General features: G+C 40.3%; 1 protein-coding gene across 8 annotated transcripts in view; it reads left to right on the forward strand.

The window, feature by feature from the left end:
• Nucleotides 1–27,770, forward strand: part of Frmpd4 (FERM and PDZ domain containing 4) — a 937,357-nt gene that overhangs the window by 305,886 nt on the left and 603,701 nt on the right. For 2 of the 8 annotated variants that reach the window (XM_028883558.2, XM_028883556.2), the window contains exon 1: nt 8,853–10,078. The exons of 4 other annotated variants lie outside the window; for them this stretch is intronic. Coding sequence is in view for 2 of the 4 variants with exons in the window: in XM_028883556.2 (XP_028739389.1) it covers nt 10,038–10,078 (41 nt within the window). In the remaining 2 variants the exon portion in view is untranslated. 2 more of the 8 variants (XM_028883557.2, XM_028883560.2) reach the window with 2 other exon arrangements.

The following is a 27,770-nucleotide window of genomic DNA, read 5'->3' on the forward strand; positions in this document are numbered from 1 at the left end:
GTTTCAACACGGTGTTGAATATATGAAAACAGATGGGCTAGATTCAGAGCATGGTGGGAGGAAGCAAACCCAACTTCTCAGAGAAGTCTGGCAATGAAGATGAGCAGAACAAAGGGGGTTTCTTGAAGGAGATGGGAATGTTAAGAGATTTTCTTAAAAGACTGTGTGGGGTTGGGACTGTAGTCTAGTTGGTAGCGTGCTTCCCTAGTGTCCTAGATTGTTCCCCTACTGCTGTGAAATGAGCAAAGATAATTTAGGGAGAAAAGTGTTCGTTTCAGCTAATGTGGCAAGGTCACAGTCCACCACTGAGTAAAGTCAGGGCAGGAACTCAAGACAGGAACCTGAGAAGAGGAACTGAAGCAGAAGTCATAGAGGGATGTTGCTTACTAGCTCCCTCACTACGGCTTATGTTCAGCTAACTTTCTTATACAGATTAGAACTACCTGTCCAGGGTGGCAATGCCCGAAGTGGCTGGGCATTGCCACCTACATATCTCTAGGCAATCCCTCAGTTGAGACTCCTTCTTCCCAGGCTACTCTTGATTGTGTCAAGTGGGCAGTTAAAACTAACCAGGATGCCCAGCATACATAGAACCTCTGGGTTCAATTTCAATCATTGTATAAACTGGTTGGGGTGACTCATGTCTGTAATGGAAGCTGAGGGGAGGAGAGGTAGGCACATCAGCAATCCAAGGTCTTCCTTGCTTAGATACCAAATTTAAGGCCAGCTTGAGATACATGAATCTTTTTCCAAAACAAACAACCAAGACTACATAAAGAACTGATTATCTGAAGAAACATGGAAATGATCCAGCATTTTAGGAAAAAATGCAGACATAGAAGAAAGAGAAAGTGCTGAGGCCCTTGAGCAGGCCACAGAGTTAAGGATCACACCCTGGAGGGATGGTGTGTCATGAGGGTTGGCAAGGAGCAGAGGGATGTTAGAGCACTTGGGCAAAGAAGTATAGAAGAACCTTCGCAGTTTATATGGTACACACGATGAAACCCTGCCTCCTACATCCTATCTATTCACAGATCATGTTTGGCATGTTCCTTGAACATGGCTCTCACACACTACTTCCTTGTTCCATTCCTCTCTGTGCTCAATGCCACCTCTGTGTCATACCTGGATGATTAAATCTGGCATCAAAGTTACTTTGTCCCCTCCCCCCACACACACACTTGGTTCACTCAAGAGTGCAATACAGGACAACTTAGAAATACACCCTTGCTGCTTTGTGCTAAAATGTCCTCCTTCACTCCACAGCTGGACCAGGCAGCTCTTCTGGCATGGACACCCTGTTGGACCTTACCTATGTCCCCTGCAAAGTCACCAATTCTCACTTCATTCAACAGAGTCCTCATCTCCTCTTTCATTATTGTTGTTGCTATTGTTATTACTTTGAACATTTAAAATTTCTTTTAAAAATTTTTAGATTTTTTTTTATGTGTGTGAGTATTATACGTGTATGTATGTATAAGCACTATTCAGAAGAGGGCTTCAGATCACCTCAAACTGGAGTTACAGATGGTTGTGAGCCACAATGTGGGTTCTGGGAATTAAACCAGATCCTCTTTGCAATCATCCAGTGCTCTTAATCCCTGAGACATATCTCCAGACTCAATAATTGGTTTTGTTATGAGATGTGTGTGTGTGTGTGTGTGTGTGTGTGTGTGTGTGTAATCTTTATTCTAATTAATTGTTCCATTGCTCACCCCATCTCTTCTTGCTGAACCTTTCTTTCCCCCAAATAGTTATTCCTTCTGCTTTTATGTCACATATATTACATTACCTTCTCTTTATCCCCCTCCCCTTACCCCACCCTTATGTTTCTCCCTCATAGTCCTCTTTCTGTTCCCCCCATGTACTTACCTGTACATATAATTTTAAATCTGGGTTATGAACACAATAGAAAATATGATGGTATTTTTTCTAAATCTGGTTTTTAATTCTTAATGAATTTATTTCCATCTCTGTCCATTTTCCTGAAGATGTCATAATTTTGTTTTTTTAAAAGCTGAATAAAATTCAGTTGTGTATATTTATGTACCCTATTTTCTGTATCCATTCTTCTATTGGATTAACACAATACTCTTCTTAAGATTTTATTTATTTTGATATTATGTATGAGTGTTTGCCTGCCTGTATCTTTGTGTACTGCATATATGAAGGGCCCTAAAGCACCAGAAGAGGGCAGCAGATACCCCTGGAACTGGAATTACAGATGATGGTGAGCTGCCATGTGAGTGCTAGGAACTGAACCCAGATCTACTGCAAAGAGCAGCCAATGCTCTTAACCACAGAATCATCTTTCCATCCCTTTTATCCACACGCCTTTTAAAAAAAGATTTAAAGATTTATTTTATTTTTATTGTTTTTAGATTTATTCAATCTGTTTTGTCTGAATATATAATGTTTAGTGCCTGGTGCCAGAGGAGGTCAGAAGAGGTGTTGGATCCCTTCTTAGTTGGAGTTTCTATTGCTGTAATAAAACACAACAACCAAAAGCAACCTAGTAAGGATAGGTCTTATTTCATGTTATACTTCCAGGTAACAGTCCATCACTGAGGAAAGTCAGGGCAGGATCTCAAGCAGGGCAGAAACCTGGAAGCAGAAGCCCTGAAGGAATACTGCTTACTGGCTTGTTCTTCATGGGTTGCTTAACCTGCTTTCTTTCTTCTTATTTAGATTTTACTAATTTTATTTTATGTATGGGTATTTTGTCTGCATGTATGCCTGTGCACCATGTGCATGTAGTGCCCTTGGAGGCCAGAGAGGTTTTGAGATCCTCTGGAACTGGAGTTACAGACAGCTGTGAGTCATTGTGTGGGTACTGAAAACTTAACCTGAATTCTTTGGAAGAGCATCCTGTGCTATTAGCCACTGAGCCATCTTTTCAGCATCCTCAGCCTGCTTTCTTATTCAACTCAGGATCACATGTCTATGGCGGACAGAATATATAGTAGACTGGACCTTTCCACATCAATCAAGAAAATGCTTTACCTACTTGCCTATAGGCCAGTCTCATGGAGTCATTTTACAGTTGAGAGTCTCTCATTCCAAATGACTCTAACTTGTATCAAGTTGATAGAGAACAAACACAGATCCCTTGGCACTGCAGTTGATAGTTGTGAGCCACTATGTGGGTACTGGTTACTGAACTCCAGTCTTCTGCAAGAGCAAAAAGTGCTTTTAAGCACTAATCTATCTCTCCAGCATCTTTTTAAAAAGGTTATTTGTAATTGTTTCAAATTACATGTATAGGTGTGGTATGCATGTGAGTGCTGGTGCCAATGGAGGTCAGAGATGTCAGATCCCCTTGGAACTATAGTTACAAGTAGTGTGAGCTGTCTGATGTGGGGGCTGGGAGTCAGTCCTCTGGAAGAGCAATACATATTTATAACTGCTGAAACCTCTATACAGTCATCTATCTATCTATCTATCTATCTATCTATCTATCTATCTAAAGGGAGAAAGTTTCAAGAGTACAATCTATCATGGTAGAGATGTCAAAGCTGCTGCAGTCTTAAAGCAGATGTTCACATCTCATCTACAATCAAGGAGTAGAGAACAATGAATGCCTATGCTCCATTCATTTCCTCCATTTTTTCCATTAATATCTTTCCTTTTATTTGCAATATATTCTTATCTCACATAATATATCCAAATTACAGTTCCCCTTCCTTCTATACCCCCTTGTCCTTCCCCATCTCTCCTCCCATTCAGATCCACTCCCTTTCTGTCTCTCATTAGAAAAGAACAGATTTCTAAGAGATAGTATTAAAATATATGCTTGTTTATTTGTAACTATGTCTCTCTCCATATTGCTCCGGATGTCCTGGAACTTGCTGTGTAGACCAGGCTGCCATTGAACTCATAGAGATCCATCAGTCTCTGTCTCCTGAATGCCATATTAAAGGTGGTTTTGGCTACTACTTGCTCTTTTTGAAAATTTTAAATCATGGTACTCCTTTTAGATAAAAAAAATGTTTATGGGTATTTTTAATGCATCTTTGTCTGTGCACCATGTGTTTGCAGTGCATGGGAAGGTCAGGAAAGGGTATTGGATCCCCTGGGTCTGCAGTTACAGACTTGACATGTAGGTTCTGGCAATTGAACCTGGGTCCCCTGGAAGAGCAGCCAGTGCTCTTAATTGCTGAGCGATCTTTTCCTTCCCCAAACACAGTAGTCTGAAGTCAAACATACCGACAGCCTTCTGAGTTTTCAAGCATACCCCAGCTGTTCTTGCCTCAGGGCCTCCGTGCTTATTTTGTCCTTGTCTCTTCCATGTGTTGTGTTCTTCATCATGAACCTTGAGTTAGAGCAGCTTCTGTTCATCCTTTCTCTGGTCCAATGTCACCTTAAAGAAGTCCTCTCTAACTACTATATCTTAAGTACTTGCCTGCTCACTCTCTTGTAACAAAAGCAACTTTAAATCTTTATACATCATCATTGTCTATTTTCTCACTTATGATGGAGCCCACAGAGGTTTCCTAGTGAGATCTGAGCTTGCTTTACCATCAGGGCTGCATAAGAGGATGATTGGACCACAGGCCTGGGTACCAGGTGTTTGGAAGGAGCTATACGTTGTGGTATCAAGCAAGCGGGAGGTCTTTTGCCTCGCCCCTTGGCATTGCTATAAAAAGCCCTTTTAAATAAAGTTCTTGGCTGTTGGGTATTGACCTAGGTCCTCCCAAGGCTATCCTGTGTTTCTATATTTCCTCTCGTTGTCTAGGTATCTCTTTCTTTCTAAATATTTTCTACTTCTCCCTCCTCTAGAGTACCCTGGGGCAAAAGTGGGAGTGGGTATCCCACACACTTAAAGTCATTTCTTATTTCTTTTTTTCTCCTCTTCCTTTTTCTTTTTCTTTTTGCCTATTTTCTATCCCTGTCTTAGTTAGTTTTCTATTGCTGTGATGAGACATCATAAGAAAAGCAACTTATAAAGGAAAATGTTCAGTTGGGGATTGTTTACAGTTTCAGAGAGTGAGCCATCATGGAGGGGAAAATGGCAGCAGACAGGCATACATGGCACTGGAGCAGTAGCTAAGATCTTATATCCCAATCAGCAAGTTGGAGGCCGAGAGAAGGAAACTGGGCCTTGTTATGGATCTTGCAACCTCAAAGCCAGTGACATACCTTCTACCACAAGGCCACATCTAATTCTTCTCCAAACAGTTCTCCTTACTAGAGACCAAGCATTCAAATATATGAGGCTAAGGGAGTCATTTTCATTCTCATTCAAACCACCACAAGCCACTGCCCGTATGAGCTGACTATGTGAGCAGAATCTTACATGGTTGCCTAGAACAATCTGTGGTGCATGGGAGAATCTCCACAAATTGGTGGATACAGGAAAAAAAAGAAAACACCTCAGCCTCTAACCTATGAAGAATGTCTAGCCCCATAGTGAACTCCCAACAATTAGATAGGGCCTCAACAATGGTGAAGAAATTCCTCCCTCTAGCCTCTGAGAGGTCCCAGAGCACAAAATATAAAATATAAATGATTCAGGGCCTTGGTAACTGGCCTCACCACTCTGTGTTTGTAGGCAGTGATGTTCACCTTTGGTCAGTTCCTGCACAACTCCCTGTTCAACTTTATAGTTGTACACTTAAAGGAAGAAACTTTTCTTAACAGTACTGCCCAGGGTCAAGACACTTGTGGAAATCCTTCTGGAGTTAACAGCCATGTGCCTCAATTCCCATGGAGCCCAATTTCAAGTCATTTTAGTAAGGTGGGATTGTATTATTATTTGCATTTTAGACAGAGGGAAACTGAGTCTCGGAAGACTTATAGAACTTACACTGAATCTGGTGGCTGAATCGCTTATGTATTCAACAGAGTTTGACAGTACAGCTGGTTGTCAGAATTCCTGCTGATTCTAAGTAAAGCAAATTAAGCAGTTATTTTCACAAGGCTAGGAAATAGTTTCTGATGTGTAACTCTACAATGTCTAGAAGGACCTTTGAGATTATTCAGACTGGAGCTCAATCTTCAGAAAATCACAGAGGTCCTCAAGATTCAACTCTGGGGCTTTTGTTTACTTTAGACAGATCTGTTTCGTGCTAGACAAAGAAATCTCTCCCAGATTCTCTGCTGTACACATCTGGCACAGAGAGAGGGATGGGGCTGACAGACCAGCCACTCAGATCTCATCCTGGCTGCCAGGCTGGCTCAGAGATATAAACTGGCTGTGTTAGCATGTTTCAGGGGAGTTAAGAAACAAAGGTGTGGGGAGGGGAAGCCTCCTTTGCTTTAGAAAATGCTATCAATCCATTAGAAAACATACCAGACAATTACTCTATTGGAGGAGAATAAAGGCCTGGAAAAGCCAGTCATTTCCCCTGGTACTGTTTTGCTGTGGAGAGGAGGCATCTGTACCATTCATAATTGTAGTGCAGAAATTGGCACAGCAAGAAACCCCAATGCCAGCTGTTCCAGGTAGACCAGATGTCTTGAGGGGAGGCTTTCTCTACAAGTACATGAAATGCCTATTTCCTGTCACATTCACTGATGAATAAATAGCTATGTGATATCTGGAATAGATTTTTAGTTCAAAACTGCGGGTAGAACCCAGAGACTTGTACATGCTAGGCAGGTGCTCTACCCCTAAGCTATACCCCTAAACCCTACACTAGTTCTTCCTTAATTGGACACTCTTTTTTTCTTTAAGTTTTCTAATAGTTCTGTTATCACAAGCAACAACAGTTCTTTTTTTGAGACAGGACCTCATATATCCCAGGCTAAACCCAATCTCTTCATGTAGTTGAGGGTGAATTTGAATCCCAAATTTTCTTGCCTCCATCATCTAAGTGAGTTCTGGAGTTCCAGTCATGTACCACTACGCCTGGTTTATTCTGTGCTGACAATGGAAAACAGGGCCTTTTGCATTCTAGGCAAGCACTCTACCAACTGAGCTATATCCTCAGCCCAGGACACACCTTTTCAGAGCACATTCTCCAAAAGCATTGTTTGATTTTCCCCTTATCCCATCATAGAATTGGTCTGCTGCCAATAGATGTTAAGCTGATCATCTGCTACCAGATGTTAGAACACAGGTGAAGGGAAGATGTCGGTCTCCACTCTGTTAGGGGCAGTGTTAGAAGTGCCAAAGAGGGAAAAAACTGGAGAATGTGAGAGGGCCTTTACCACCATCACTAGTAATTCAAGAGGACAGAGGATGTAAGGGGAAGGACAGTGGCTTGGAGATGTATAAACATCAGCCATGTGGTCACAGAGGCAACAGTACTTGCCTGGGATGTGTGACTTTGACTGTAAATTTAAGGAGTATGTCGTTCATTCAACATTATTTACTAAGGTCTTTCTATATCTAGATAACTGCATTGGGATCTAGCAGTGAAAACCAAACCCAAACAAAACCAAAGAGAGATTTTTGTCCTTGTGCAGCATTCATGCCAGTGGAAGATTCAGAAAGCACAAATGATAAAAAATAAATTATATAATATGCCAGCAGGTGATAAGTGCTATAGCAACAGGAAAAACAAATAAAACATAAAACAATGACAAGCTGATGGGTACCTGGAGTCCAGGTTTCTGTGAAAGTAGTATTCGTGTGAAGAGTTGACAGCATGAGGAGCCAACCATACAAATATTTGATGGAAGAATATTCTAGGCTCAGAGAGTAACCAATGCAAAGGGGAGTAACTTAGGATAAAAGCCTAAGGTTGGAAGGTAAGCTGGGGGTATAGCAAGGAGGCCAGTGTTGCTAGAACCAGGTGAGTTGGTAGGAGGAGGGGAGAGGGAGGAGAGAAGTTCTGGAACATAGAGGGTCCCCCAGTATTTAGAGATTTGTTTGTCCTTGTTGGACAGATTTTGGCTTAAAGAAGAATAGAGAACTCCTGTGCAGTTTAGTTCAGATATGTAACCTTTTCTGACCCATGGTGTTTTAGGTGATTTCTTTTTGTTTTGTTTTTGTGTTTTTTTTTGTTTTTTTTTTTTTTTTTTTTTTGTGTGTGTGTGTGTGTGTGTGTGTGTGTGTGTGTTTCTAATCTGTGTCTGAGAATAGCCTGGCATAAAAAGAAAGTATTTCTCTGTTTTCAGCATGTTGCCTCTTAGGACAGAGTTAGTATGAGACTCAAATGCACAAATGCCTTAAAAATTATAAAGCATCCCAAACCATAATTATTTTATGCAAACAATAGGGTGTTCAAAAGCCAATGTCTTCCTTGCCTCCTGGGCTCCAGAAGTAACAGAATTTACATTAAACTAGACTGCCTATAAGAAGCTAAGGGAAAATTGCCCTGCCTATTCAAAAGAAAATCTGTAATTTATGCCTAAGTTTTATTTCATCAAGATTGTGCAGATTGCTACTGATTTTATGTTTAATTTGGAGAGAAATGCCTTAAAAATAACATGGAAGTACTGGGTCTGAATACTGAAGACTTTAAATATAACAGCAGAAGCAGAAGTCTGGGAAGTTTAAACCTATTTCCTCTTCCTTAAACCCTGGGAGAGAGAGAGACACACTGGCTAGCTGGAGCCTCCAAGCCAGAGCCTCCAATCTTTCGCAGGAGGCATTGGCTCTTTGCGGTGGCCCTGTCGCCAGGTGAAAGCTGTCTGCCGGTGGGAGTACGCACCCTAGTGAGGCCAGCTGACCTTCACAGACTCTGGGGAGAAACTGTGAAGGGTCTGGGAGAAGACTCCTTCAGACTCCAAGAGAAAGACGAGAAAAGGGGGAGCCCTGAAAGAAGCCCGAGCCTCCAAGAAAGATAGCAGTGAGTTAAGGAACAGGCGTGATTATCCAAGGTAATTATGTAAAAGAGAAGCAAGCCTAGGAGTTCTAAATGGCTGCAACTTGGAGTTTACTCTGTCTAAGGTGAGTGTTCAGTGTCCGTGTTCGTGTTTCTTGGCCAAGGTTTCTCTCCCCCTCCCCTTTCCGGCTTTTGCCCACCCTCAATTTGAAAAGGCAGCTTGCTCCGCCCGCCAGACCCCACTTGCCACCCTTCTCTTCCCAGTCATCCTCAGCCCCTCCTAATTAGCCCTGTACCCCGCCCCCACCCCAGCTCCTGGGACCCTGAGTTCTCTTCTCCTCTAGTAAGGAGCAGCTGTGTTTATCCCCGCACCCCGCAAATGCACCCTGTGCTTATTTCACCGACGCTGCCGCGGTGCTGCTGTCCAAAGAACACACCTTTCCAGCCAGCCCAGCAGCCACGTCTCGCTCCAGTGGTTCAGGGAACGCAGAGGGAACTCTTGAGCTCTTCAAATCGAACCCACTCCACTGGGCATCTCCCTTCCCTTCCCCTTGACAAACGATCCCGTCTTGATCATCCTCGCTCCTTTCCGATCCCTAGTTCTGTTTACGGAAGCCTAGGGCCGCCTGCGGTTGTACTGTTCTCCCTACGTTTTTTGGAGACTGGAGGTGGTGTTTTACGGTCCTGCAGCACGCTAAGGACTGTTGGAACAGATCTGAAGGATCTGGAGGCTCTGGGAGCGGGTGACAGGAGAGTGCCCCCTCCCCCTGGGCGGGTGGGGGTAGGGAAAAGAGAAAGGGACTAGGCTTGGGGAAGGAGGCAGGGAGGCAGCTGCAGTGCTGTGAGGGGTGCGTGCGCGTGTGCCAAGCTTGCCCGCCGCCTCCTGGTTCAGTCTGCGATCTTCAGTGCGTGGGACACAGGGCTCCCGGGCCTGGGAAGCAGGAGCGGCGCCCCTCGCCCTGGCCTCTAGTCCTCTGGGCGCCTAGCAGTCTTCAGGGACAGAGCTCTTGGGGCGGGGCGCAGGACCGGGGCCGCGCTCTCCGCCCCGCTGCTTGCGCCCAGCCTGGCTCCCTCTCCATTGAGTTTTCCCGAAGCGGGCGCCCATCAATGGTCCTGCTTGGGGATGCACACGCAGCTCACGGCCGGAGGGGGGTAGCAGCCACCGCCTCCAGGTACCGGCCCTCCTGGGTCTCTGCCAACACCCGCTGCTGCCGCTCAAGCCCCAGGCGCACTGAGGTCCTGGCTATGGGGCTGCTGAGACTGCTTTTGCTGGCGTGAAAAGGGGCAACGAGCCGCCAGGCTCTGGGATCCCCAGCTACCTGCATGGATGTCTTCAGCTTTGTGAAGATTGCAAAGCTTTCCAGGTAGGGACCGCGCGTGTTTTCTTTGCACCTAGGGCCACCGCGTAAACTTGGTGCTTTATTTTTCTGGGGGCTGGAAAGAGCAAAAGCTTAAAAGAGCAGCCTGGCTTAAGGTAGGACCAAAACCAGAGGACCAGAGGTTGCTGCCTTCAACTTATTTCTCCCTTTCTGATGGGGCTTTATAGGCAAAAGCATAAAGCAAACACACACACACACACACACACACACACACACACACACACACACACACGATATTCAGGGCAGCTTGTTGTTTTCCCTTAGGAAAAGCCCCAGTGGAGCTTAGGGGTCACGCTGTATGTTAAGGGCCAAAAGAAGATGGTTGTAATCGATTTTCCTAGGGAAAGCCCAAAGTACTTGGAGCTTGGGTACTTGCTTTCCCAGCAGCAAGCACCCAAAGTGTCCCCCCTTTTCCCACCTCTAAAATAGACCTCCATGCTCTGGAAAAGTCAGTTTGAAGGTTGACCCGGATGTCTCCAGCAGCGACCCAGATGGCAAAGTCATGGAGGTAGAAGAGAAAAGCTTTCAGCCATTCTTTGAGTAACTGTGGGAATCTAAAGCCTTAAAGATGTAGAAATGGGCTTCTCAGTAGCTGTTATGATTGAAACTGAAGACAAATCATAGAATCGGGCGAGTTTGCCAGCCGTGCTGAGGGAGAGTAGTAAGGAATGTTGCCTCGTTGGGGCCACTGAAGTAGTATCTGCTCTGAATATTCTTCTCCCTCCTGCCCTGCTGTCCTCCAAAGGCTTCCTTGAACCCAACAAGTCATGTCTTGTGCTTGGGGCAGTAACTGAGAGAGCTGGGTAGGAGAGGTGCTGGAAAAGCATGTCTTCCCACTTTCTTGCAAGTCTGTGGCAGAGGTAGGTAGCCCTCTGCCCTGAAGGACTGGGGAAGTAGACCCTAGGAGATAGGCATTTAAAAAAAATTCAATATGGAGAGGCTACATTTTCCTTCTTTTTTTTCCAATAAGAGCAAAATGTGTTGATTGTATAAAGCAAGAATGAAGAACCTCAAAAACCTGAGGTAGAAAAATATGTTGACTTCGATTTGCCCATCCCTATTTGAGGCACTCACAGCCCTTTGGTTTGGATATTGCCAAAAACCACAGCTCTTTGTTTTCCCTGCCCATCCCCATATGCCCTCAACCATATGGGTCAATTTTCATGTCAGGTATAGATTTCACAAGGGAAAGGGTCCCCATGCAACTTACTCTGGGTAGATAGGAGATTCTGGGATGCTAGTGAAATATATATCTTAGAGTTGCCCATGAGAGGTTCCTGCACAGGAGAGGACAGATGTGTGAAGTAGTCAATGGCTGTAATATGGCAAATTATTTGTTTTCATGTTGATATTTAAAGGATCATGGCTTCACACCACTGTCGTATTAACTTCCTGTATGTTTATGTCTATGGCTGGATAATAGACAACTATCAAATAAGAGCTAAGGGCCAGTTCTGGAATGATGTGGTGCCCTCTGTATGATAGACGGAAATGAGACGCGGGGAGAGAAAAGTTCAGTTGAGAGTGTAGGTTAAAGTAACAGAATTTTGGATGGCCTCATGCTAAAACCAGCAGGATTCACAAAACATCTAGAGACTCCATGTAGTCCTTAAACTTTGGATCCCTGGGGAAGTCGGTATTATATATCAATGAAAAGATGTATTATATCTATTTTTGCTAGGTTCTAATGTATCTTTGTGGTTTCCACAAGTCAGAGGTTTTATAAAAATCCAGGCCAGCCTCTCTCTCTCTCTCTCTCTCTCTCTCTCTCTCTCTCTCTCTCTCTCTCTCTCTCTCTCTCTCTCTCTCTCTCTCTGTGTGTGTGTGTGTGTGTGTGTGTACAGATGCAGGGATTAGAATCTTTTTTAAAAGAAGAGTTTAAAATTCAGGAAATGAGTATGAATTTTACTTTCTGTCCTTATGTCATCCACTGGAATGTTTGTTCTAAAGGGAGAGAGTGCTTATGCTCTGAACCAATGTGCCCACTGAGAAACCTTACAGCCTACTGGAGTGCCTCTTTTGCTCAGTTTGAGCTCCAGGATGGCCCTCAAACTGGAACAGGGATGGCTTTAAGGGGTCTGCAGCTGTTTGCTTCTGCCCTTGAAAGAAGATGTGTGTGTGTGTGTGTGTGTGTGTGTGTGTGTGTGTGTGTGTGTTTTAAACACTGTTAGAAAAATGAAGTATAAAAGTGCTTACACGGCAGGATTTCCCTGATTTCAGAGTGAATAATCTTCCTAAAGGATTTAACTTTGATCAGTGTGGTGCCTTGAATGCTTCACATTCTCCTGACTTACAGGCAAATACACGCAGTCACCCTAGGTTTGGTTCTTAGCCTTGTCTTGGTTCTTAGGAACTTCAGTTTTGAAATGTTGATTCAGAAAGCAGCTGCTGTAACTGATATTTGCCAAGTGTCCGATCTGTGAGTAAAAACAGTGGTCATTAAAGAGCATTCTGAGAGAATACTAATCTATGCTGGAATCAATAAGCCAAGTGCTTTGACTTTCTGAGATGCCTACATTTAACTATTCATCTACTGACTTGGTGCCTTTTTATTCACATGAAAAGTCAGAGTTCTAATTTCCCCTCAAGAACCCAGTACCACCTCATCATTGTCATTTAAAACCAATATTGCCAAGCTAGATTAGTTAGCAAGTAGTGGTGACCCTTTAAGCCATCTGTGTGAGTTATGGCCCTTGATTGTATTCATTGTGTGTGGCACACTGTGTCATGGTTCTGTCCGAAGATGTTTTCGTATTCTAATTTTCTGGTTATTAAACAGCCTGATAGTTTACATGCAGTTTTTACTTTACTGTTTCCTTGGTAACAGTTATATATCATTTTTCCATCCTTGTAGATGAGAGCATTACAGATGATTGCTTTATAACCCAGTAATAGTATAAAAATAGGCCTATATTTTTATTGTTACTGCTCTTAGTGTTGACTGTTTCATTTGTAAAGCAGATGCACTCTCTCAAATGTTTATAGAAGAACACAGTTCAGTAGAAAAACATACGATTACTATGCTTTTGCCTGAGGGAGGTGAGTTGATACCTCGAATTCATAGGGGTTTTATTAATCTGAGCAATCAATTCATGAATTGAGTGGTAAACTTAATTTCTATTTGATGGTGAGGTCACAAGTATTGATGTGAAGATTCTTGCCGTATTCTTCATTATGGCAGTAAGAAAAATTCATAGCAAGCTATATTGTACATTTTTAAATTGTTTCATGAATTATTTTACTTTGCCATTGTTATTATTTTGGTATATAGCAGTTACTAAAATGTGTGATACCAAAGTGCTAATTCTGTTGCAAATATCTTAACTTTTGAAGAAGAGTGAAATGCTTTCATTTATAGTTTGATTTTGATAGAAAACTTACTTAGATACAATGAAGTTTGTTTTGTTCTTCCTTTACATTATCCAGAATTAATCACTTCCTGGGGAAGAGGGAAGTTAAAGAAGGAGGCAGAAGAGTAGATTCTTCTAGGCTCCTCTATTTTTCCCCAAGTAATTTTGACAATGGCACTGCTAATGGTGAGCTCTGGAGACTAGCAGGAAAAGACCCTGAAGACTCTGGATTTGAATTTTATTAAAGATGCTGCTTGCTTGTCTTCTGAGTCCTTTCTGGTTCTGCTGACTTCTATGGCTGTCAGGAGGCAAAATGATGAAGAGTTTCATAACAGAACTAGATTCCTGTTTTAGGAATATTTAACTTTGGTTTCCCAGGGGCTGCTAGTGTGCACTGAATGAGTCTAGTCACTCAGCTTTAAGGAGAAGGCACCTAGCTCATGCTCCCTGCCATTTCAATGCCCTCTTCTCTCTCTCTCTCTCTCTCTCTCTCTCTCTCTCTCTCTCTCTCTCTCTCTCTCTCTCTCTCCCTCCCTCCCTCCCTCCCTCCTCCCTCCCTCCCTCCCTCTCCCATATAGATTGTAGTGATGATGAAACTTGTACTTTAAAAACTAGTCCTAGAAATTTTTACTTTCTGCTTATAGCTCTCGCAGCCAGCTGGTCATTCTCTCACTTTTATACAGACACAAAAAGGCATACAGATAACACCACACACACACACACACACACACACACACACACACACACACACACACACACATGCTCGGTTTGACATAGTAGTTTAGCATTATTAGTGGATAAGCCAAGGATCCATATGCTTTTTCTTTCTTTCTTTCTTTCTTTCTTTCTTTTTTTTTTTTTTTTTTTTTTTTTTTTTTTTTTTTTTTTTTTTTTTTTTTTTTTTTTTACTGTGCTGGGGATGGAATGTAAGACTCTGTACATGCTCCTACTGAACAATATTCCTAGCCTCTAGAAATACATTATCTTTACGGAACCATGCTGAAAACATTGATTTCTTCTCTTAACATAGTAGAAAAATTGAGGCTTTAAAAAAGATTGTTGAAATATACATGTAGTCCTGGAATTCACCGTCCTCATATATCATTAAGTACTTTTTTGTTGTTTGTTTCTTTTTGTAACAGGGTCTCACTGTGTAGCTCCGGCTGCCCTGGAACTTGCTATGTAGACCAGGCTGGTCTGGAACTCAGAGACCTACCTCCCTTTGCCTCCTGAATGCTGGGATGAAAGGCATTTAACACATTCTCTGCTACTATCCTTTTGTTTTTATTAGGGGAGGGCATGTAGTTAAAGCTGTTCTCAAACTCATTATGTAGCTGAGGATGACACTGGAACTTCTGATACTCTTGCCTCCTCTTCCCAATGCTGGGATTACAGGGATAAAATGCCACACCTGATTTATGTGGTACTGGGAATCGAACTAAGGACTTCATGGAAGTTTTTCAAGTATTGTCCCAACTGACCTCAATCCCTAACCCTATGAGATGATCTGGAACCTTATCATATCAAAGAGAGAATTATGAGAAGGTTAAACCAGCAGGATAGAAAAATATGATTTAAATGCCAAATCTGGCTTGCTATTATGGGACAGTCTGGGAACTAAGAATAAACTTATTATATTTAAATGGTTTAACAAAAACAAAAGAAACAATATGAAATTAAAATTCTGGTGTCCATAAATAAAGTTTTATTGGAACACAGCCATGCTCATTCATTTTATAGTGTCTATGCCTGAATTTTCTGTACAACAGCAAAGTTGAAAACATGCCATAGAAATGCTGTTTCCCAAAGTCTAAACTGTTTACTGTCTCTTACAGAAAACTTTACTTTTTTCTTCCTTCCTTCCTTTCCTTCTTTTTCTTTTCTTTTTTTAAATGTCTTATTTGTTCTTTGAAAATTTCATTCAGTGAATTTTGACTATATGCATCCTTTCACCCAACTCCTCCTGGATACACCTCTCCTTTCCTACTCACCCAACTTTGTGTGCTTTCCCCCCCACCAATCAAGTCCAATATGTGCTGCCCATATGTCCATGGATGTGTGACCTCCTACTGGAGCATCTTTGACCTACTGATGACAACACTCTTAAAAAAACTGACTCTTCCATTGTCAGCAGCTAAGGACAGCACATAGATCTTGGGCTGAGATTTAATCTGGCTGGAGGTTGTATGGGGCTTGTATATGCTATCACAATAGATATGTGTTATATGTATAGCTGCCCTGTTGTATCTGGAAAACACTGTTTCCTTGTAGTCTTCTACCACCTCTGGCTCTCACAGTGGTCTGTCCCCTCTTCCACAATGATCCCTGAACTGTGGGAGAGCTGAGAAATCTGCAGGCTCTTATTCTCTGTACTTGGGTCACTTGTGGGCTCTGTGTTGATCACCATCTAGGGCAAACAGAAGTCTCTCTGATGAGGGTTGAGTGATGCATCTATCTGTGGGTATAGTGATATATCATTAAGAGTCAGTTTAATACTTATGTCCATTGAGGAAAACAAAACAAAACAAAACACAAAACGACCAGTTGGTTCTATCCTAGGGCCTGTGACAACCTACCTGGCCACAGAGAGAGTCTTATATAACTCAAGCTGGCCTTATACTCTCAATTCTCTTGCCTCTACCTCCAAAGTGCTGGAAACACAGGGGTACACAATTACACCCAGCTCTAGTAGTTTTTCTTTCTTTGTCACTGTCTGGACATATGTAAACACATGTGCTCACACACCAGATAGAAAGTTAAGTATTCAAATTCACTGACATATATTCACAATTAATCTAAACTTTATTTTTATTAAAACTTAAGATGTTCAATATTTTAGCTGTTCAAACTTGGCTCTCATAAGTGATCATAGTTCTCCCACAGGTTGTACCTGGGAACATTAATCATGTAGATTCTTTGGTCACTCGACTTGCCTGTTTTCTTTGGACTGGTGAATTACTCTGCAGAGTATTGCTGGCCTTTCAGAGGCTTTAAACTTATAGTTCAACTTGGATGAAAAATGAGTGGCAATAATTCTGGGAAAACCTCCCCCAGCATGTGCCAGGTGATGGAGTGAACGGGAGAATGCTAGGATTTCCTTACAGTACTCTTGAGCCATCTGATCCTAATGACAAGTGACCTTCATTAATCTGTTTCCAAAGGAAACACTAGATAAGTAGATTTTGTTGTATGCAGAGGAATCCAGGTAAGCTGGATCAACGTGGAATTGAGCTGAACTTCACTTTTGTAGAATCTCACACACAGAGAGTCTTAGAGTGAAAAACCTTTTTTATACCACTTTGTTTAGCTCACTTCTTTAGTAATTAGGGTCATTATGCACTTAGGCTCGGGGAGTTATCTTGAAGAAATCTAAGCCTTGGTTTTAGATAACAAAGTTAACATTCCCAATTTTTTCCTAGCAAAGAGAAAAGAATTTCCTGACTGAACTGTGACATTTTCAAGTAGAGCTTACATATTTGGCATGTGGCAAATACTCTATACTAAATAAGAAGTGAATGAGGTTGTATATAATTCAGTCTAGTTCAAGTTGCAAATCAGTGGTCATATATGCTTAACTAAACAATGACTACAATTGGTATTTCTTGAATGTTAACAAGTGCAAATATTGAAGTGTTAAAAATAAATGGCCTGAGGTCTGGAGAGATAGCTCAATAGTTAAGAATAGTGGCTGCGCTCAATTCTCAGCACCCACATGTTGGCTCACAACCAGTGTTAGGGGATCTAACACCCTCTTCTGGCCTCTGCAGGTACCAGACATGCACATGATATGTATAACTAATCCTAGAAGCCACCCCCTACTAAACACTCTTGTACTAGGGTCAAGAGTGGTAGAGTGGACCATGCACTGCATAACAGAAAAGCATTCAACTCAAGGAAGCCTTGTGAAACCAGCATAGTGAGACGTGTGACCCAAGGTAGAACAGCCAGAGACGCTCAAAATCAACTTGGTCGTGATACATACAAGTTGAATGTAGACAGACATACATTCAGGCAAAACACTTGTACATATAAAAATACGTACGTAAATAAATCTTTAAAATAAAATAAAATAAATGACTTTGATCTCAGAGAGCAAACTTTTACTTTTTTCCCTCGGTACGGTCAATGAGTAAAATGTCATCAACTTGGGCCTAAAAGAAACTTGAGCATTGCTGCTATCATCTCCATGACCAAAGTTATAATTGAATTAAAATTAATTTTTCTAGGTGTCTATTGTAGGAAAAATGGTTTGAAGAAGGAAATTAATCTCCCTATAATGACCATTTAGTGCAGGGTTGTGGTTTTTATTTGGGTTATTTTTTATATATCCTTAAATTTTATGACATCTGCTTAGTTGAAAATAAAACATGATTATCTGACAGATATACTCAAAATTAGTGTTGAAATTTGTCCAGTGAATATAAGATTGCACACAGCAGTATATTTAGTTGGCACAGTTGTTCACTTCATGAGAACTCACAGCCAAGTTGATTTTGAGCGTCTCTGTCTGTTCTACCTTGGGTCACAGGTCTCGCTATGCTGGTTTCACAAGGGTTCCTTGAGTTGAATGCTTTTCTGTTATGCAGTGCATGGTCGACTCTACCACTCTTGACCCTGGTACAGGAGTGATTAGTAGGGGGCAGCTTCTAGTAGTTTGTTCCAAACCAGTCACATGTACAAATGAATTGTGGCTCAGGGCAATGCCCTCATCTCTGGCACAGGGCCCAAGTTGACAAACAAGAGACCACTTAATTTGTTTACCATGACTTTTTGTTACTTATTATACATTGACCATCCATTTTCATAAGCAGAGTGTCATTAAATCTCAGCCTGACCCACTACCCACTGACTGTATTATTTATAGCCACTTTTAGGGGTGTCCCAAAGTTGAGACAGAGACCATGAGGCTTTTAAGGCCCACGATATTTATGAGATTTACCTGCCCTTTCCACAAGTGTGATATTTGACTGTCCTTCCTTGATCTTTCCCTACTCAGTGTGTCAGTTCCCTTTAGGGCTAGAACCATGTGCTTGGTGTAATCTCTTTGACTAAGGAGAAGGAGCATCAGCACCTTCCCTGAATCAGTCTTGCCAGGCCTCTCTACAAGTCTTCGGCTCTTAACACTACGCAAGTGGTCCTGACAGGGTATGGAAGTTCTACTCATACAGTCATTGGGGGAACCTGGAAGACACAAGCTTTCTAATCCTCAATGTAGGATTCTATATAGTTGATAGACTGGGGGATGTATAAAAGACATTGTAGAAAGATTTGAAGGGTTATGGTCTGTATTAAAGTCCTTCATCCTATGCATTTTCAAATATCCAGAGCTCTAGACACATCTAATTATGTGGAAAGCTGTGGAATTTCATTTAGTTGTATATCCTGTCATTCCTAGACCTGCTAGTCCCTTCCTTTTTCATAATATTATTTTTTTTTTGAAAGGGGGTCTCATGTATCCAAGACTGGCCGCAAACTCACTTCATAGCAGAAGATGACCTTGAATTTCTATTCTTCCTGCCTAGACTGCCTGGGTGCTAGAATTGCAGGCATGAGTCACTATACCTAGCTTATGCCATAGAGATATAACTCAGGATTTCATGTATTATAGACGAACATTCTACCAACTGAATGAGCTACATCCCAGCCTCTTTATAATGCTTACTCACTATGTGGTGGGTTGCATTTTTTTTTCTAATTTTTTATCATTGTGATAGGATCATAGGATGTAGCCCTGCCTGGCCCAGAACTTACTATGTAGATTATGCTGGCTTAAAAGTCACAGAGATGTACCTACCTTTGTCCCCTGAGTTCTGGGATTAAAGGTATGGGCTATCATGCTTGGCTCTTAAACGTCTTGAACCTCCCCTGAATTTAAGCCTTTTTATGTGACATTGCAGTTCCTTCCACTAGAGTTGGGGTATAGTTCCTGCTCCATTGCATTGGGTTTGGTCCAGTGACTTTCTTTGGTCAATGGAACATGGGTAGGAGCCATAAAAAGTCCATTTTAATAGAAGAAAGCTTTTATTATATGTTTCTTTTAAAACTGCTTATCTATTATTATTGTATGTGTATGGTATATGTGTGTCACTGCATGTGTATGGAGGTCATAGGACAGCTTTGTGGCTTTTATTTTCTCCTTTCACATTTATATCAGTTCTGGGCATCAAACTCAGGTCACCACATGTGGTTTGAATGGGAATGACCCCCATAGGGTCATATATTCAAATATTTGATCCCCAGTTGGTAAACTATTTGTAAAAGAATAGGAGGTGTGACCTTGTTGGAGGAAGTATGTCACTAAAGTTAGGCTTTGAGGTTTCAAAAGTGCATACCATTATCATTTAGCTCTCTCTGCCTCCTACTTGCTGATAAGGATGTAAGCTCTCAGCTACTCCTCCAGTACTATGCCTCTCTGCCTGATGCCATGTTCTCCATCATGATAGTTATAGACTTACCCTCTGAACCATAAACGTCCAGTTGAATGTTTTCTTTCATAAGTTGGCTTATTCTTGGTGTGTCTTCACATAAATAGAAAAGTAACTAAAACACTGTGGTTGCGTTGCGAGCAGTTTACCCTTGAGCCCTTGCCAACCTTGTTGCCCATTTGTTTATTGCTTCTCATATGAATAACTTCTTGGCTTGGTTTGACCTGTTGGTCCCAGAAGCTATATTCATCTTGAGGAGTACCATCTGGGAAAGCTGGAAACATTAGAACAGATGGTTCCTTTCCTATGATGCCATAGATGTGGCTTCATGATGGCAGTGGTTGTTCAAGGTTAACGGTATTATGAATGAGTACGATTTTAGGTTGTGTTCCATTTATGAGCTCTTTGAGAGTAAATCCCTTTTGTTTGGAAATTCCTTTGTTCATAATATTTGGTAGGTTATGAATGAATTAGGGTAAACACTTATTGTGTTCCTACACTGTCAAATATTACTTATCACAGATATTTCTGCTTTGGGAATTCATTCAACAGAGTAGAGTGTAACACCACTGCATGTTTATTATACTCATTGAACACTTGGCAATAAACCACTGTCTATATCTATAGCTCAAGACCCATCCCTACATCTGGGCCTTCTCTCTCATTCTCATTATTGTTTTCTTTTCCTTCCTTCTAGTCTTGACAGTTCTATTGTAAACCATGCTATCTTTACTGCCAAGTGAAAGTTTAGATCATGCTTATACAATACTTGAAGATTTGATAATAAGAGGTTTGTGTACTTAAATATAATGTTACAAAGCATATTGTTTGATATTTTGTATATACTATAGCAAGAGAATAAAGTAAAGGACCAAAAAATGAAGTGTTGCACTCGCTATTCCAGATAACAGGCATTATTTTGCTTATGTTTGACTCAGAGTTAGTTTCCTTATTTCTCTTTTAAAATGTTGCACCAAATGAACAAATTGGAACAAATGGGATTATGAAAACTTGCTTAAACACTAATAAGAAATATGGCATAGCTATGAAAATAAGAAGGCATTGCTGCTTGCTGTGATGTAGAAAGATCTACAGGTACATTTATTGCTTCATGAAAGCAATAAGGTATGAATTGGCTTTAAAAGACTGTGTTCAAATGTCTGGAAGAATATATAAAATATTACTAACAATATTTAGCTTTGTGAAGCTGTAGTACTTAGAATATTCTGTAAGGGAGTAGAAGACATGAGGCCACTGGCTTCATATCCCGAGTTACTTTTTATGGTTTTTTTAAATTTGATTTTGAATCCAAGGAGTATGTTACATGTTTACCAATAAACTTGTATTTTAAAGATGTTAATGGAATACCTACATAAACCCAAGACATTGAGCACACTAACAATATATTCTTAATGCTTTTTTCTGATTGTAAAAATAAGTCTTTTACAATAAAGATCTTACTTCAAATTTTATAATACCAGATGAGGGGTTGAAGAGATGAATCAGAAGTTAAGAACAATTGCTGTTTTTCCAGGGGACCTGTGTTTGATTTGCAATACCCCCTTGGTAGCTCACAACTGTCTGTGACTCCAGTTCCAGGGGATCCAAGACCCTCTTCTGCCTATTCAGGCACTAGACAGTCATGTGGTACTGACATACATGCAGGCAAAACACCCATATACATACAAAAAAGAATATCCAAAGGAAAAGATAGCTTTGACATAATCATTTAGCCTTCTGTTTTCTATTTATCTCACATAGATTATATAAACACAAAAACATACTTAAGTTTTCAAAAAATGTTATGTTCCCATGTCATTAACCACTCTTTTAACAACCACATGAAGCAGCATTTACTTAATGATTTTCTATTTCATTAACATTTAGATTGTTTTCAGTGTATTTCTTTGGATAACAATGTGATGAATTTTTTTTTTACAGAAACTTCTTTGGATGCCATAGACAGATTTTTTTTATGACACCAAAAACAGCTTACCAAATACTTCAAAACCCATAAAAATCAGAAGGTAGTTTGAGATACTATTAAAATGATATTTAAAGTTGTTGTTAAAATTGTGGACATTCTAGTTGCTTAGAGTATTACAGTTGACAAGTAATATTTGTCATGCAAGTCATTCTAATGATAAGACTTGGAGTAGTTAGTAGTGACAGATACCCAGATAGTGGTCCTTGGTACATTTGGTAGATTTTTTTTTTCAAGCAAATCAGACAACCTTTTGTTTCCTTATATGTATCATGGAAAATTATGTGTTATTCCTTTGGGATTTCATTTCATTAAAAATTCTATCCTTTTATCACAAGAAAAACAATTTTAAGAAATTTCTAGAGAGACGGCTCAACAGTGAAGAGCAGATACTATTCTTGCAGCCAACCTGGGTTTGGTCTCTAACCCCTACTTATAGGCTCACCATTGTCTGTAACTACACATCCAGATGATTCGCTACTCTCTTCTGGCCTCAATAGGCATTACATACAATATGGTACACATACACTAAGGCAGTCACACACACACATACACATTAAATAAAAAATGTTTAAATCAATAAATATCATATATGAGAAATAAAAAAGCATGAGACATCGTGTGGCTGTAAAACAATAAAGGAACATTCTATGTAGGTATAGAAAATGATCCCTCAGATACATTCCTTCAGGAAAGATATTAATGTATACAATAGTAAATACACTTAAGCTTACATTAAAATACTGAGAAGAGACATAAGAAAATACTAGAAGTTTTATTGGAATGATGAAGGGATAGGAAAAGAAAAAAAATCTACTTAGATAAAACAACAATAAAAACAAGCAAACAAATGAAAACCACTAAGAAGATTGAGTAAAAGCTAATCCCATCAGCAAACTGTATAGCCTTGGCTACGTGGGAAACCTAGGCTTTAGTCCTGGAATGTCCAGCATAGAAAACATAAGCCTTGGATAACATATAAATTACTAACCCAGGCAAGTATAATATATAATTTCTTAGTTTTCTTTGTTTGTTTTTGACATAGTCATGTGCCCATAGTCCAGGATAAGCCAGAATTCCTGAATTTTCTCCCAAGTGCTCCAATTATAGACTTCCAGGTCAGGCAGATTTCTCTATATCATAAAATATAATATAATTTCAAATCTATGACATTTTAATGATAATTTTATTAGAAAATTAAGTAAAGCTAGATGATCAGGATCATATAATTATTGAAACATGATCTCTTTACAGATAGAAATGAGTAATTGGGCCAGGTGGTGGTGGCGCACGCCTTTAATCCCAGCACTCCAGAGACAGAGCCAGGCGGATCTCTGTGAGTTTGAGGCCAGCCTGGGCTACCAAGTGAGCTCCAGGAAAGGCGCAAAGCTACGCAGAGAAACCCTGTCTCAAACAAACAAACAAACAAAAAAAGAAATGAGTACTTAGAAGATGGGAATATAAACAAAAATATAGGGAGTGCAATTGATATTGTTATTCTGTACAATAAAAACAAAAAAGTTATATATATAATTTGTTAATTATGTATAACTTATTAAGGTTTTAAAACGAAATTTTATTAATTTTGTATGGAAATATTAAAAGTCTTATGTGATACTTTTCTCATTCACCAAAGGGAACAATTTTGTGACTTTTTGAAGAAATATATTCTGAGGATATGTCGATGGATGTTTCTTTTTTATTCTCTAACATAATTATGGTGCCATTAATTCATAATTTGGTTTTCTAATTGATATCACATTGACAGGCTGGAAAATACAAAACAATTTAACCAAATTTATGAAAAACATTGGAGACAATAGACCTTCTGATCCTTCTTTCCTCCCTAAGTCTTTCCATTGTCTCCCTTCAGTGTTAATGGAGTTGTGAAAACTCTGTAAGCTTACATTTCTCTATAGTAGGATGATGTGTTAAACAGTGTAGCTATTATAGGTATACATGGTAATGTTTGAGGGTCAGTGCTGGAGAATTGTACATGATAGGCAGGTGCTTTAACATTGAGTTTAGATTGTTTAGACAAGGTTGCTATGTAGCCTAGGCTGGCCGCAAACACTACATCCTACAGTCTCTGCCTTCTGAGAGCTGGGGCTACAGGTGTGCACTATAGAGCCTGACACGTTAACATTTTTAAATGATCACTTTTGCTGTGTCATAAATCAAGGGTTTGGGATTGGCAAGTCTTATCTGTGGAACTAATCCAACCTCTTGTGTATGTATGTATTAAGCTAAGAATAGTTTTAATATTTGAAAATGTTTCCAGAAAATTAAATAGTGAAAATTTTATAAAATTCAAATTTCAGTATCTATGAGTGTTTTTTTAGAGTGGAGGACACAGTAATGTTTATTCATTTCTATATTAACTGTGGCAAAACAGCAGAAATGAATAGTACTGGTAGAGACCATGAAGGGTCCAGAGCCTATAATTTAGAAAACTTGCTGGACCCTAACTACCCCCCCCTCTCTCTCGTGTGTGTGTGTGTGTGTGTGTGTGTGTGTGTGTGTGTGTATGTCTATGTGTATGTGATAAAATGCATAAATGGGATTTAGATAATATTGCTCTGTATTTACAGATGCTTCTCTCTGTGTGTATATTTTTTCCTTTGGTACTGAGGATAGAATCTAGGGCCTTGCAGGTGCTAGGCAAGCTCTTTTACACTGAGCTACATCCCTGCACCAGGTGTTTCTTCTATATAAATATTCCTACCATAAAAATTATTTCTCTGCACAAATAGATCTTGGAGAACTCAAACAGAAATTGTATTTTCAATGTTTATATTCTCTTTACATGCTTGCTCTCCTTCCCCACAGATAATGTAAATATACCAACACACTACATCCCCACCCCAGCATGTTTAAATAAATAAATAAATAAATAAATAAATAAATAAATAAAAGCAAAGTGCAGATAAACTGTTCCTCCTGACAACTGGTCATTTTTTTTTCAGTGGATGCCTTCAAGGCTAATGTGGGAAACCAAGCTGGAAAAATCGGCTGGCTTAAGAGGGCATATAGAAAAGAGCTTCACATGCATTCCCAGCTGCACCCTACTAGGTTATCCAGCTGATGTGTATGTACTTCATGGAGTTTTAACATCAGCAGCCCTCCAATAAAATGATGGTATTTTATTGTGAGACATCACTAGTTATCGGTGCATGTTTAACTTGAATAGCTTCTGTGTTTTACAGTGAAAGATGACATCATTATTCTTTCATTCTGGGGGCTTTAAGCTGCAAAGAAGGAAATACCACATGAATAGTGGCTTAAACAGTATATTCCTAGACATAGGTGATTCCTAAATTTCAGTTCATTGACCCAGAAAGGTCAACATGGGTACTGGCTACTTCTCTTTCTGTTCCTTCAGCCTTAGGCTTGATGGTCTCATGGGAGGATAGTGGTTACAACAGCTCTAGGCATCATGTCATTATCTGGTTGAGTTCATAGACAGGGAGCAGGGAATAGCTGGGGCTTTGTAAGTATTTCCCCTTGCATGGCTTTCTTTGCTAGCTTAGAAGCACATTTCTTTCTAGAAGCTGAAAATTTAACCTTAAAATGTCATGTAAGGGCAAACAGATGGTCATTTCTGGATTACCCCTCCAGAGATGCTAGCAATCAAAATCTGAGTTCTAGTACAACAGAAGAAAAAAGGGAAGAGGATTTGAGGAAGTATTAAACATTCTGCTTTCCAGTAACTGCCATTTTATTCAGGGATCTACATGATCTTCTCCCATAACTCTTTCCTAGTTCTGGAGATAGAGCATATGGATCTACTATTGAGCTACATCCGAATCACTAGAGATGAATTTGGAAAGCAAGAAAATGAAACACTTGAATTTGGGTGGTAGCTAAAAATGTCCATCTGAACTCTACACTCATATTCTGGTAGAATACGTTATCATATGTTATCCTTCTTTTTCTGTGGTCAGGTTGAAAGTATATGCATTGGAATATTGTCAGCAGAACAGAAAAACAAACCCATGCCTGCTGGGTTGTATCTCAGCAGTAGAGTGCTTAATGCTCCAAAGTTTATTCTCAAAACTGTAAAGCAAGAAGAAAACATATCGCAAAATAGCTGAGGAAGATGGACAATGGATGGTGACCCATAAGAAATACAGAGAAAGGGCCATTTCCTAATAACTTAACTGGCTTCCTGGTCTCTGCTTTTGCTGGCCTACTGAGGTGCCATGTCTTCATGGTGGTTTCCCCTTGTGGGTGTACAATAGTTTCAGTACTCAACAGATCTCATACCTTCACACATAAAGACCAATGGTGATCAGGGTTTGTTCCTTACTCATCTCACAGTAGAGTCCTCCAACTTTTTCATTGTTCAAAATTGACATCCTATCCCACATGTTTCCTAAATCTACCTGTCAAGTAGAACCTTCAGGGTTGGTCAAGATTTGTAGACTCTGACAAACTGAGCCTATTAGACCATAGTCTTGTCCATTCATTCACATTCACATTCACATTCACATTCACATTCACATTCACATTCACATTCACATTCACATTCACATTCACTGCTGAGCTTTACATGAAAAGGGGTGATTTGCACAGTTGTAACGTGGATAATAGGGTCTACAGAAGTTTAATAATGACTTTCTGGTGATTTATAGAAAAAGTGTACCAATGCTTGTTTTAGAGTCCTATTGATTCTCACCCTTAGGTGAGCACTAATAAATGCCAATGGGTATTTTTATCAGTTCTTTATATGTTGGATGGGGTGAGGCTATGAGCAAGTGGTAGAAGGAGACTGGGGATTCTTGGCATCTTGCCACAAGCAAAACATCCTACAGTGAGAGTTGTTCCATTCAAAATAGTAATGAAGTCTCACATTGACAAGCATTGGCTTCTGTAAGACTAGACTTTTATTGTAAGACCATGTTTCAGGTTCCCTTACCCCCATCATGCCACTGGCCCCACATATGGCCACCTGAGGCTGTCTCTGTCAAATTGAGACTCTGGGAGGAAAGAGGAAATGACTGTTGGTTAAGCAATCAAGAGCACTGGTTCTGGAGAGCAGAGAGGATTTGCTAAATTGATATCTGGAATGGATGGTTCCATGGGTACCTGATAATTACAGCCTGAGTCATTGCCTGATGACAGTGGTTGCCTTTGATAGGGAACAGCTCGTAATGTTGGAGTTTCATAGAGTGACAAATGTGATTGCCTGTGTCCTGTGTACTGCTGCCTATGAATTTACAAGAACTGAAGAGGTCTTTTCTTTCCCGCTTTTTCTGTAATGAACAAATTATCTCTAACAAGCATGCATTAATCATACAACTGAAAGGAAGTTTTTAAGGATCATCATAAACAATTAAGTAATTAAAATAATTTTCTTGGTGTTTATAATAAAACCAATTAAATTCTCAGGCAGCTTTGTTGTTTGGATGTCATGTTGAAAAGGGATTCACACCCATGTGTTTTTTACTCCTAAGCATTTCTAATCAATTGGATATGGTGCAATAGTTCATCAAAAAAAAAAAACTCCAGTTATGCCATTTTGCTATTTGGAGCCACAACTGCATTTGGAGCCACAACTACATTAAATGAGAGCATGGTGATGATTTTGAACTATGTACCTATTATTCCCCTGAATGAGGAGGTGTAACACTTGGAACTGATGTTTAATGATTGTACTATTCTAATTTCTTTTTTTCTCAACAAAATTCATGGTAACAAGTATTTTTTGAAGCTGGAAAGATGGCTTAGTCTGTAAAATAATTGTTGTACAAGTCTGAGAACCTGTCAATCCCTAGCACCATGACATTAGTTTGCAATCCCAGGGCAGGGAGGCACAGATGGAGGAGCCCTGGAGCATGCTGGCTAGCCAGTCTGGTGGAACTGATGAGGTCAAGAACATTGAGAGACACAGTCTCAAAAATGAGTGGGTCTAAGGC

This window comes from Peromyscus leucopus, chromosome X, assembly GCF_004664715.2.
Source record: "Peromyscus leucopus breed LL Stock chromosome X, UCI_PerLeu_2.1, whole genome shotgun sequence".
Lineage (NCBI taxonomy): Eukaryota > Metazoa > Chordata > Mammalia > Rodentia > Cricetidae > Peromyscus > Peromyscus leucopus.